General features: G+C 33.7%; 3 protein-coding genes and 1 long non-coding RNA gene across 6 annotated transcripts; 2 read left to right on the top strand and 2 right to left on the bottom strand.

Moving 5' to 3' along the window:
- Positions 1-847: 847 nt before the first annotated feature.
- LOC111472201 (transcription factor BEE 1-like) lies at positions 848-2,147 on the bottom strand. Of its 2 annotated transcripts, none has more exons than XM_023117854.1 (6): positions 1,722-2,147; positions 1,516-1,638; positions 1,363-1,428; positions 1,204-1,275; positions 1,051-1,128; positions 848-969 (listed from the first exon to the last, which is right to left on the bottom strand). In XM_023117854.1, the coding sequence occupies exons 1-6, from the start codon at positions 2,079-2,081 to the stop codon at positions 880-882; spliced, it is 789 nt and encodes a 262-aa protein (XP_022973622.1). In that variant the 5' UTR covers positions 2,082-2,147; the 3' UTR covers positions 848-879. The 2 variants fall into 2 exon arrangements, with proteins under 2 accessions (XP_022973622.1, XP_022973623.1); XM_023117855.1 differs by having other exon boundaries at positions 1,204-1,272; positions 1,722-2,146.
- A 1,925-nt stretch (positions 2,148-4,072) lies between these two features.
- LOC111472194 (transcription factor MYB62-like) lies at positions 4,073-5,325 on the top strand. Its single transcript, XM_023117843.1, has 3 exons — positions 4,073-4,279; positions 4,361-4,490; positions 4,615-5,325. Exons 1-3 carry the CDS (start codon positions 4,087-4,089, stop codon positions 5,132-5,134), a joined length of 843 nt encoding a protein of 280 aa, XP_022973611.1. The 5' UTR covers positions 4,073-4,086; the 3' UTR covers positions 5,135-5,325.
- A 2,027-nt stretch (positions 5,326-7,352) lies between these two features.
- LOC111499257 (40S ribosomal protein S7-like) lies at positions 7,353-9,374 on the top strand. Its single transcript, XM_023150806.1, has 6 exons — positions 7,353-7,463; positions 7,826-7,914; positions 7,998-8,071; positions 8,199-8,322; positions 8,665-8,847; positions 9,044-9,374. Exons 2-6 carry the CDS (start codon positions 7,840-7,842, stop codon positions 9,161-9,163), a joined length of 576 nt encoding a protein of 191 aa, XP_023006574.1. The 5' UTR covers positions 7,353-7,463; positions 7,826-7,839; the 3' UTR covers positions 9,164-9,374.
- A 489-nt stretch (positions 9,375-9,863) lies between these two features.
- LOC111499265 lies at positions 9,864-10,245 on the bottom strand. Of its 2 annotated transcripts, none has more exons than XR_002720914.1 (2): positions 10,168-10,245; positions 9,864-10,054 (listed from the first exon to the last, which is right to left on the bottom strand). It is a non-coding gene; the product is annotated as an uncharacterized LOC111499265 (long non-coding RNA). The 2 variants fall into 2 exon arrangements; XR_002720913.1 differs by having other exon boundaries at positions 10,138-10,241.
- Between the last annotated feature and the right edge of the window lie 2,961 nt (positions 10,246-13,206).

The following is a 13,206-nucleotide window of genomic DNA, read 5'->3' as shown; positions in this document are numbered from 1 at the left end:
ATTTTGTAAATTTAAACATTCAAATAATCCAGAAATTCTTCCTCTAAATGTGTTAATAATTCTGGTTATGATATGGATTCATGAAGATATATTATGTTTTAAAAAAAAAAAAAAAATTATAAAGAATAAAATAGGAGACAAAGTGAAAGATTTGAAGGTTGGGCGGATGACAATCAACACTATAGTACAATAATGGAGGAGTGTAGTTTAGCTTTATTTAAAACATTACCAATTCTATGAATTCGTCATGTGATTAAGATCGTGACTTCTTACGCCTTTATTAACTATGTAATAGCTTTAATATGAATTATTATCATTCGATCCATTAGTTATAAACATGTCAACTTTAGGGGCAAAAATCTATCTTTGAACAGAGGAGATTCTCGAGAATGGAGGAGAGAGTGGAGAACATTTTTCCGATAAATGGGGTCGAGGAGAGGATTATCAATTTCCACTAAAATAAATTAAATGATCATAAAAGGAATTAATGTATTAAATCATTAAAAAAAGAAAAGAAAAAAATAAAGGGGGTTTCCCTATTTAGGGTTTAACACATTCTCTAAACTCCATTTTGACTTCCCCTAATCATTGGGTTTTAATAAAAATTAATAAACAAATTAAGTTGCATAACTAACATTATCCAACCAATTTATAGCACCCAAAATTATAAAATATTATGCCCACAAATAATATTCCTATGTTTATATTGTTTAAAAAGATAATAAAATCAAATGAAATTAAAATATAAATCTCCATTGTATTAAGTACACCATCATTGATTGATGACCAAAAATATAAAACTAAAAAAAAAAAATGAAAATGGATGATGTTGTTGTAGTATTGTTTTGGGTAATGGAAGTCAACATCCAGAAACAGAAGTCAAAGAGGCAAAGTTGAGTGGAAGCAAGCTACTCCTCCATATCCTTCTCTCATCAATCTCTCCAATTCTCTTGCTTCATGTGCTCTTGCCTTCAACAATTAATCTCAAACTTAACTCGTAATCTACCTTTAATACCACCGAGCTAAACTTGTAATTTAACCTTTAATTACCTGTAATTTTGATAGCACGTCGGCCTTCGAGTTGAAGTCATTCAACGAGCTAGCTGCAGCTAACTTCATGGATAAGAACTGATATCCAAAAGAAATCAAGGCATTATTAAATATTATACCAATTGAAATATAAGATTTCATTTATGTTCATACCTCTACTTGATTCTGCAGAGACTGGACATAGTTGATTATCTCATCCAACATGACTGCCATGCCCATGGTCTGTTAAAATTACCCACAAAAACAAACAATAAGATTGTAAAAAAAATAACAAGAATATGCTTATGTTCGTGTTCTTGTTCTTGTTGTTACCTTGTAGCATCCTGGGACAATGTCTTTCAAGCATCTTAGTCTTTCGTTGATTTTTCCTCTTCTCACCTAATTCATGTCACAACAATGAATCTATTTCAGTAACTTTGTTTGTTTGGTTTGTTGTTCTTGATTAAGATCATTTAATAGTGTTACCCTTTCAGCTAAGCTGTGGCTATCAGTGGCTTGCCCTCTTCTAGCTCTGACATGCACCACTTCTCTTCTTGATTTCTCTTCTTCTTTCTCTATACTTTTCAATCTCTTTCCTTTCCCTGACCTCTGTAAAACAAACAAACAAACAGAGGAAAGTTTATTAACGCCATGGTTCGATTAATCAGGGGTTTGAAGAATTGTATGCATACATTTTTGGCGTTGAACAACCCTGTTTCCGAAGTTGAAATTCCAGAGCTGCTCTCTGAAACATCCATGGGTCTTCTCTTCTTCATCTCATGAAATTCAGCACAAACTGGGGGATCCGGAGGGGCTTGCTGCATAATTTGGAAGCTGTTACAGTCTCCTAAACTCTGTGGGAATTCTGGTGGGGTTTGGTGGTGAGGGATGAACATGTCGTTTGAGAAAGGCAAGAGGTTGGTGAAATTCAGAGATGGGTTGTCTAGAACAACTGGGTTGGAAGCGGAATAGTGACCCATTAGCTCCAAATTGGGATCCATGAAGTCAGGGAAGGAGAAGGATGGCTTGAAGGACTGCAACTCAGGATCCATGGAAAGAGGTTTGAAATGAGATTTAAACAACTGTGGTTTAGGATAATGAAGGAAGGGATTGAGGGATGTGTTTATTTATACTATCAAAGACGCGGGGTGTAAGATTTGAGTTTATCTTAACTCATGGCTCAATACAAAACCCTTACTGTTTCATTTAAAAGAATGAAAATGAGAAGCATTTGTGTTTGTGTTTGGTGGTGAGACCAGCTTCTATGGCTGTCCCCTGATATGGGTCCCACATACATTAATCCTTCTCCCATTCCTGTCGACAATTTTCAAGCTCACCTCTAATAAATATTGTCGTCTTCTTTAGATTCTGCGAAGAGACTCCTTCATTATCTTTATTAGTCTCAGCACCTTTATAATGTTTCCAATTCCAACTGACATGGGATTTCACAATTCAACTCCCTTGTAGGCCCCACGTCCTCACTAGCACAACGTCACGTGTTTAGCTCTGATATCATTTGTAACGGTCAGGCCCACTGCTACCCGATATTGTCCTATTCAACCGATGTATGATCTCACAACCCCTTTCTCAACTTTCTTCAATTCAACCTCCACTTCTCCTACGAGTTTAGGATATCAAATCTTGTTGACTCTCAATAACGGTTGGATGAATATTTCAAATTTATACCCCTTTTTGAGACACGAGTTGCAAACAAAGTAGAATGGAGATGAAATTAAAGTTATGGGTTGTGTGCATTAGGTGGCAAATTAAAACTTAGGGTTTTCAAAGATATGGAAGGATTATTAATTGCAACCCTGGGCAAGAATTTGATTTTATTAATTGAAAAATTTCCTTTAATTCCAAAGTCAAATAAGGTTTGAAAATTGCCCTCTTTCCCATTATACATATTTAATATACTATTAAGGAATAAATTATTTGAAAACTTTTGGCAAAATGCCCATTAATAACCATAAAAAGCAAATATTGGAGGATAAATATCAATATGGATATATCGAGAAGGTGCAAATTGCAATTCATCTTTAGTGTGGCACCACTATTTGTAAATAGTTGTTTTTGAAAGGACTATTCTGTTAATAGTTGGGTAGGGTTAATTATGGAACAGCCTTGAATATGAGCATTAAAGTCTTTTTGGTTGGTTTCTACCAATCTGAAAATGAAATTGATTGAGATTGTTTTGAGCGAATTGATTATTCACTAATATCATTGATGATCCTTAATCCAAGTTTAAGGAATATTATTTATGTTGGTTAATGATTAATGAACGGATTATGCATGTGAAATTCATGCAAATTATTCGCATTTCAATAATGTTTCCTTAATATTAAACCAAATCTAAGAAGAAGAAAAAAAAAAGAAAAAAAGAAAGGAGAAATTACACTTTTTTATTTATTTATATTTATCTGGGCCGGACTGTATTTAGTATTAGGCTTGGGCTTGGGCTTGGGCTTTTTAATCAGCCTACATTAACGGGCCATTCAGCTGTTGGTGGATTAGATTATTTTGTTTTCCATTTTTGTGGCTATGAATATAAATTTTTATTAAAAATATTAATAATACATATTAGTAAAATCAAGGTTAGACACGTCTTTTGTTTAAAATGTGGATATTTTTTAGTTTTTTTATATTCATTTATATGCGGAATATCCGATACATTACACTGAAATTATGTAAAAATAATTCACAAAATTACTATAATAATTATTAAAGTAGTTTCTTTATTAAGAAAAAAAAAACAAAGAAGAAGAAGAAAAAAAGCATTAAAATTCAAGCCTCTTCTTTGGACTTGCAAAGTAAATCCCCGAGTAGACCCATGCTCATGCAGTCTTCACAGTCGTCGCCATCGTCATCTTGTTATGAATATTTTATAATATTATTATTGGAGAAGGGAGTGGAATTTGAGCACGTGGAAAATACTACCCTTTGTTAGCAGACTTGATATACCCAGGTTTGAATTTTTGTATTTGTGGGGCGGCTTACATTCTTTTCTTTATATATACATAATGGTGTGCTTAGAAAGTAGCGAGTCTTTGTCAGACTATGAGAGGTTGTTCTTTAATGGCTTCCCCTTGTAAGACCCAGAGCCAGAGCAGTAGCTATTCCTCTAGCGTTGTTGAAGATAACCAAAATGGCCTAAGGAGAGGCCCATGGACTGTTGATGAAGATTCTCTTCTTGTTCATTCCATTTCTGTTCATGGCGAAGGCCGCTGGAATTTGCTTGCCATTCGTTCAGGTATTTTATCACTTTTTTATCTACTTTTTTTCAGTCTCTTTTCATGAATTATTTTGATGTGTTTTTTGGTGTTTTTTGAAGGGCTTCGACGGACCGGGAAGAGTTGTAGATTGAGATGGCTTAATTATTTGAAACCGGATGTGAAAAGAGGAAACCTTTCTCCGCAAGAACAGCTTTTGATTCTCGATCTTCATTCCAGATGGGGTAATAGGTATAAATTTTCCATTATAATTGGAATTTCCCTCTTCATGATTCACCCACCCAGAGATGTATAATTCTCTAAATCATCAACACCTCAATTTTTTGTATTTACGTTAATATTTGATTTTGAAAAGATGGTCGAAGATTGCGCAACACTTGCCGGGAAGAACAGACAATGAGATAAAGAATTACTGGAGAACTCGAGTGCAAAAGCAAGCAAAGCTTCTAAATATTGACACAAACAGCTCAGAATTCAAAGAAATTATCAACTGCTTTTGGATCCCTCGATTGGTTCACCAAATAAATGAATCTTCTAACTCCCCTTCTTCTTCTTTTTCTTCTCCGCCGCCGCCGAACATGCCACCCGCACGCCTTGCTTCTCAACTTTCTGATACGGATACCCTGCCGGCGGCCGATGGCAAAGGCCGTCATTTCGACACGGAGCAGAACAGCACCAGTTCGGAGTCTGTGGATATCTCGCAGGTCTCCGATCCATTCTCCGACGTCCCATCTTGGAACCACTGCAGCGAGATGACGGCGGCGGGTTTTGAATACCCGATTGGCAATTCCCGGTCGCCGTTAACGGGTTGGGTTGACGACGACGATACCTTTGGCGGCTGTTTGTGGAACTTTGACGGATTGTGGCAATTCTAATTGGAACTTTTAAAACAGCCTATTGGGTTCTTGTTTTTTTTTTGAAAGATGGACCCCACAAGCCGCAAAATGAAATTGTGTGCGATTTTTCGTTTTTAATTTTTTACATTTATTTCTGTGAAAAGAAATAACGAAAATTTAGTTTAGTAATTTTATCAAATGTGTATTAATTAGAATATTGATTCCTTAGCTATTTGTATTATTTTCTTGGTTAAATTATCAACTTTATGATTTGAAGATAGATTCCATGCTTTTTTTAACCCATAAATTCTAAATTTCAATTAATTATTTAATATTTTAAATATTATCCAACAAACTCACTTTGAAAAAAATTATTAATTTCATGTAAATTTAATTACTAAAAATTTTAAAATAAAAAATAATCTTTTTATAACTGAAATTGATTTTCAAGTTTTAAATGCATATGAGCGTTTTTATAGATAAACATGCATATAGCATTACACGTTTACAGTGGCGTGTAGACATGTCAATTTCGTGGACCTTATCCATGTGATGATGAATTTAATATAACTATTACACTATTAGATTGTGATGTCGACTTGAATACTTATCATAAATAGTTTTGAATATAGAGGATTTTAGATAGTTAAATTAAAAAAATTATTTATAATTTTGAATATCATTTTCTATTTAAAAATCATAACATTTTCACCCACGCATCACTATCACTAAAAGGATGGGTGATTCTAGTTTGATTACTTTTTTCCCTTCATACTATTCAAAGCATCTATAAAGTTCTTTTTATGGAATTCCTTTTCCACAAATAATAATAATAATAATAATAATGCAATTTGTTTTCAATTTGACTACTTTCTAAACTTGACCATTGACAAAAAAAAAAAAAAAAAAAGAATTTTGAAATAAATTTAATTCAAAATATAAAAAGACGTGGCTGAATTTTTAATATATAGTTTTGAACCTAGAATTTTCTATAGATTGTATGATGTGATGTGACGAGAAAATCACAACATACATTACATAATGGGTGACATATTTATAAAGGAGAATATTTAATTTTTTATTAAAGAAAGAATAAGAATATGATCCATAGTGATAAAAAAATGTAGAGCTGGTGTGCAAGAGAAGTATGAACTTGAGGAAAGGATGACGTGATAAATTGAAGATATTATAATAAATAAATAAATAAATAAAGGGAGGAAGTCAGTTAGGAAATTTGGAGACGACAGCGAGCGCCATCTCTCGATGGCGTCGGCGGCAATCATTTTCTAAACTCATTAATGTGTTGTCCTAAGTGGATCCATACATAGAATCGGGTCTCTCCCCTTCTTTCTTTCACATCAAAAATTACATTTTTTTTTAAATATTTTTATAAATAAATTTCTACGTCAAAATAATAATGTTATGATCCAGTGTCGATCGTCGATATAATTTAATGATAGTTAACGATCAATAATAGTAATAACAATAACTACTAACAATGAAATCACAATTAGCAAAATCAATACTGACGATAGAATAGTAATTGATGGTGTAGAATTTAATATATACATTGAATTTGAGCCATAAAAAGAAGAAGCTTACAAATTATTTATGCATAGTAGTGGAGTATTCTAGAAATGGTGGCTATGTAAGCATTAATTAATTAATTAGATTGCAGTTGAAGCCATCAATCATGATTAAAACAGCATTTTGTTACAATTATTCGGTTTGACTGGTCAAGATGTGTGAAATACCAAACTCATCCAACATATTCCTACCAACTAAATTAAATATCTCAGTCTTAAAAGTATATATTAAAACGAATTTCATATCATTGCAACGGTCAAATGCCATTGAATGGAAGATCCGAATATTCTTGCTAAGATTCCATTTTGATGCTACCATGTCCAACTTCTAATGAATTTAGGTTCCAGTGGCGCGGTTTAATTTTAAACTTATATTGTATTTAATTAAAATTATTTATTTAATTTGCGAGATCGAAATTTTACAAGGACTCGCTGTAAATAAAACGAGCGAATTTTCGGACATATCCACCCTAATAGCTCGGCCCACTGGGAGACCAGAAGGTCCAGTATCAAAAATATATTTGGGCTCGAAGGCCCAATTTAAATGGGCCTTACGTTCACAAATTCACGTAGCTAATTAAGATTTAATAAATTAATTATTTTTATAATTTCGCCACTCTGGGCTGTTGATCTGTTTTTTAAAATAGGCATCTCAACCGTTCAGTCGGTTCGTTTATATACCCATCCTCACTCGCTAACAAGTCCTTGGGTTTTCTAGGGTTTTTAGTTCCTCGCACTCGGTTTGAAGTTCCCTACCTCTTATCCTTCCTGCGTTTCTACAGGTTTGAATCTTCATAACTCTGAATCTTAACATTTAATTTGCTATCCAAATCAAATTCTCTGCGCTCGATATCTTTTTCGCTATGCGCTTTTGTTGGTTGACATTACTTGAGTACGAAGAGTCGCAAAAATTGGATTTGGTGAAGATTGTTTCTTCATTTGGAAGATTTAACTGCTTAATGGATTCTCTAATCACCATTGTGTAATTGTTCATGGCTAACTTAGAGTGTATTGTTTATGAATTTATGAGATTAATCTTGAAGGTCATTGTTTGTAGGAAATTTATGTTTTATTTTTTTCCCTACGGAACTTCGAAGTTGAACGAAAATCTTGTTTGAAGATGTTTGTGTTTCATGACTTGTAGCTTGATTCGTAAAGATGTTTACGGCAAGGAAGAAGATCCATAAGGATAATGATGCTGACCCCTCAGAATTTGAGGAATCTGTTGCTCAGGTGAACTTTTAAGATGTCTGCTGATTGCCAACCTTGCTCGTTTGTTCGTTTTCTGAACTGATATTTGTTCTTTGTCTATTTAGGCATTGTTTGATTTGGAAAACACCAACTCCGAGCTTAAAAGTGACCTGAAGGACCTTTACATTAATTCTGCAATGTAAGAAGGAATGATGGATAGAATGCTTTTTTTTTTTTTTTTTTTTTTTTTTTTTTTTTTTTTTTTTTTTTTTTTTTTTTTTTTTTTTTTTTGTCTTATGAATATAAATTTCATACTGTTCCTGCAGTCAAGTCGATGTTTCTGGTAATCGCAAGGCAGTTGTGGTCTATGTCCCATACAGATTGAGGAAGGCCTTCCGCAAAATTCACCTGAGGCTTGTTAGAGAGCTTGAAAAGAAATTCAGTGGAAAGGTGGGGAGATGGTGCTTTTTTAATATAATTATCTGGTGCTATTTATTAGAAGGAATGGATTTAAATCATTAAAACGTAATGACGACCATTCTTATCTTCTTAATTATTATAGCCAACAGTTGTTTGGCTTCGTATAGCTAATGGATTAGGTTACCAACACTCTGTCTTTTGGTATTAAATAAATTAGTGAACTATTTTTTTTTAAGGTAAACTTATTGTAGTCTGACAGCCATTTTATCAAACGCAAGAACTAATCTATCGTCAATATTTGTACTGTGCACATTTATCGACTCTGTAGTTCCATTCTCTATTTTTTCATAAACCATAGTTGATCTATGATAGGATGTGATTCTGATTGCTACTAGAAGGATATTGAGGCCTCCAAAGAAAGGATCAGCCGCACAGAGGCCCCGTAGCCGTACCCTCACATCCGTGCATGAGGCAATGCTTGAGGATGTTGTATTGCCTGCCGAGATTGTTGGAAAGCGTGTTAGATACAGAGTTGATGGAACAAAGATAATGAAGGTGATTACATTCTCTGATTAAATTTTGCACTTGTCTCTTAGATGGGTCGTCAGGTTATTGAGAAGATCAAACGATTCTTATCGATGTTAAAATATTTGTTGGCCACCAAAGCCACACGATGATTAACATTCTGCAACTAATATTTTGAAAAGTATCAATTTGTATTTAATTGCCTCATTTTCTCGAAATTTTACAGGTCCTCTTGGATCCTAAAGAACGGAATAACACCGAATACAAATTGGAAAGCTTCGCTGCAGTTTACAGGAAGCTATCTGGGAAAGACGTAGTTTTTGAGTACCCAATTACTGAAGCTTAAGACGGACACTCGTGTTGCACACTTTCTCAAATGTTTATTCACCATAGGGTTGCAATCAGGTGGGCTGTGATCTTGAACTATACTTTATGACATCGGATTAAGTTTCTGGTTTTAATAACGTTCCATCAACTTTTTATATAACTAAAATCTTGTATTTGCCGTGCCTCCCTACCATCAACTCATATATTCATATTCACTATATTTGAGAACATTTGATCTCTTGATTTCAACTTATGATGTATTTTCATGAAGTGCCTTCTGTGTTTTTGATTTGTAATTTGTATTTCGGTCGTGAATATGAAATTTAATATAGTAATTGTAGCTTGAGGTCATAAAAAACAAACCCATACAAATGGATATTGATAAATAAACTTGGATTTTTGGGGCTACTAACGACATGATCGCAAGAAAACGTTCGTTTCATTTGGGACCAGACAACTTACTCTATTTTATTAGGGTTGTAAGAGAAGAAAACAGAGTTCCCCAAGTACGTCCATTCCCTAAACAGAATCCTTTATCCTCACATCCAAAGAATTATTGGGGTTGTTCATCGACACTATAAATATGAACCTGAAAGTGAAGCCGCGAAAACAAGCATTGCGTTAAGCATCTGGGAAATCAATGGATGTTTAAGGGAAGAAAAACTTTAAGACAAGACCAGGAGACCAAAGTACATTTGTCCACAAAGAAAGATGAAAGATATAAAACCCCGGCAATCCATATGCAATTTTATTATCTCGTTTCAAGAATACAAGTTGAAGATACAGAGTTATTGTTTTGGCAACTCATTTAAACTCATCCCACACTGTTACACAAGCAAGGACACACCACAGCAAAATTTTCGGCATCATTGAGTGACCTCTTTGGGATTTTAGATCATATCATAAATACCTGAAGAGAAATTGACTGACACAATTCAAAACAGTTGACACGCAGTGTAAATTGATGGAGTGACATGACTTTTGAAGGTATACCGTAAACTGAGAACAGGCTGTTCACTACACCTTCAGTTTTAGTAAATAGATTGGCCAGTCTTTCACTCCATCCCCTCATTTCGAATGAGGTAAACAATGAACTTCAGCATAAACATGAAAGAGATTCTCGAGCGTTATAAAAGGAAAAAACAAAGGATTACGTAACGAATAACACGCACTTTCGTTGTTCTCACAAGACCCAGACAACACCAAGAGATATCATGAATCTTAAAAGCAGAAGATGAGGATAACATTTGTATTATTGCCTGCATCAGCCACAATAACATTTATCAAGCACAACTCTCACTTATCCATAGCCCACTGCAAATGGCCGTATAGAGAAATCAATAAGTTCTGCATATTCCCAACTAACTATAGGCGGGCAAAATTGAGAGGAAAACTTAAATGTACGGCCTAAATGGAGCAGATATTCTAGGAAGTTGTCAACCTAGAAGATAAACATCTATTGATTTCTCTTCCTAGGTTAAATAATGTGTACTGCAAAAGTCTCAAATTGGTTATAATTTGAGAAGATAGATAAGATGTTTTGAAGTTTTTTGGATATTCACAAACAAAACCATGTGGGCTTTGATCCCACTCCCAATCAAGGACATATATTATACTATGGGTATACCTAGAAGTGATTTTGGAATGACAAAAATCTTTTTGGTCATGCTCTTTTTAGTGGTTTTAGACATGACATAAGTGATTTTAGAAAACAAAAAACCTTCCACAAGATGCTCTAAAATGGAGATGTAGACATGACAAGTATTAAAAGGCTGGCCTGGAAACCAGAATTTGAACAGAGTGAACATAGAAAGATGGGTGAACTAGTGGCAGATCAAGTGAGAGATCTAAAATTCAACTCCAAAGGAAGTTCGAGATGATTATTCGTAGCAACTTGGCCTTGAAACCAAGTTCTAATAAGAACATAATCGCCCAACCAGCTGCTGAAACCAATGCATTGAACAGTATAAAAAGAGAAACAAGGAAGCATCCGGCGGCTATTCTACCATCCAAATAGAATGTGTGTGTGCAAGAAAAAGAAAGACATTCAGCTGGCAAGATCCACCAATACACGCCACCGTGTGTTTGTGTAGCACCACCTTCATCTGCGGGAACCTGGATTCCTTCTACCTGGAAACTTGAGCAATTAAGTACATCAGGATTACACTGACTACCGACAATTTTCTCATCTTGGTGAACACCAAACAACCAGGAACTCGGAAATATTAAACCAACCTAGATTCACTAAGGTTCTGTATTAGCAATATTTTGATATTTAAGTACCTAAGACATTAAATTTCTCACTGCTCAGGTGGTTGTATTGCTACTTGAATCAGCTCAATAGGCGTGTAACCACTTATCTGGTTTCTCCAAGTATACATGATCATAAATTTAGAAACATGCACGTCAAAACTCTATTTGGAAAGAACAAATGCGATATAGACACCCCCTTAATGGTTCCATTTCTACAGTTCAGAAAGTGACATAGTAATGGTGAGATGATTAATCTAGACATGAGAATCATATATTAAATAAAGTTTCGCAAAAGTCTCCGACAGATGATAAAAAAGGAAGTATACATTTCTATGCAAGACCAAGAAAGACAAAGAAATAAACTGATGAACATTAATTGTCTTGAAGCCACGACGAAGCATGTCAATAAGATGATAATCCTTGCAGTGTCCAAGGGCTTAAATATCCAAAATAGTACAGCATCACATCATATATGAGGTTAATTACTGGTTTTTACTCAACAATCAGACTGATTCAGAACTAACCTGGAAATAATGAGACTGATTCAGGTCTAACCTCAGAAATGAACGAAAAACTATAGCACAGCTTTTGAAGTAAAAAATTTAAGCTAATTACTAAACTTCCCCTGGTTATTGAAATAGAATGCTAATAAAGCATTTTCTACTCTCCAGATTGAACGTACACCAACTTATTACAACTAGTGCAGACAAAATTTACCGATAATTCAAATATCTCCAACAATCCAATAGATTAAAGGAACAAAAAAGAGAGATGCTGCTAGTATAACAACTGTAGAAACAGAAACAGTGATCGGAAACACAACTTGCTCGTGATTGCAGCAGTGCTTAAGCTCCAATTAGATTTCATTTCGAGGAATTAGAAAAATTCAACTAATAAAGAGAAATCCAAACTCGACTTGCCTGATAAGACTGAGATCTGCAAACAGGGAATAGATTGATAATGCCGCTTCGTCCGTTGCTCGGCGGGGGAGAGAGTGTTGATTTGGATCAGTGATCAGCCTTTAGAAGGAAGAACATGAAAGAGGACTTGCACTTCCGACGGAGACCAACGGGGAGTTCAGAATTCTTCTCCGTCTCAACCTTTTTTAGATTTAGAAAACAGAAAAAATAAAATAAAAATTATATATCTCTAAAACATATTCTTTAACAATTGAACGAGGAAATTCGACCTTCAAATGATTTTTATTTTAATTAATTTTGCTCATAATTTATTCAATATATATATATATATATTTACAATACTATATTGAGAATTGAATTTAGCAAAGGGAATAATATTTTATTACAAAATCCATATATATATATATTATATAGAATGACATTTATTGAAGAGTTGAGAATTTTAATAACATCATAAATATAAAAAAGTAGAGTTGGTAGAATAAATAAAGAACTTAATACCATAATTAGAAAATGATATTTATATATCTTGAAGACCAAAAATGATACATTTACATTTAATAATATAGGTGAAAGCCTCATTTATTAAAAGGTTGTTTTTTTTTAAGAAAAGAAAATGTATAAAAAAATTCACAATTAATATACAAATAAAGAAAAAGAACATACATTTCTTGCCATAAAAAAATGAAGTAATTTATGAATTATATTTTATCTATATTGAAGAAATGGTCAAATGAAATAAAATAAGATATAAAATTTTTCCTTTTTTAATATATTTTTGGACTTACTTTTTCCCTTTTATTGCTTAAAAAAGGGGTGAAAAGGAGCGGTTGAAAGAAAAAGGTGAGAAAAAGAAAAAAGCATAACAAAAAAAAAAAAAAAAAAAAAA

This window comes from Cucurbita maxima, unplaced genomic scaffold, assembly GCF_002738345.1.
Source record: "Cucurbita maxima cultivar Rimu unplaced genomic scaffold, Cmax_1.0 Cma_Scf00002, whole genome shotgun sequence".
Taxonomy (NCBI): Eukaryota; Viridiplantae; Streptophyta; class Magnoliopsida; order Cucurbitales; family Cucurbitaceae; genus Cucurbita; species Cucurbita maxima.
This window is presented reverse-complemented; position numbering and strand designations above follow the sequence as displayed.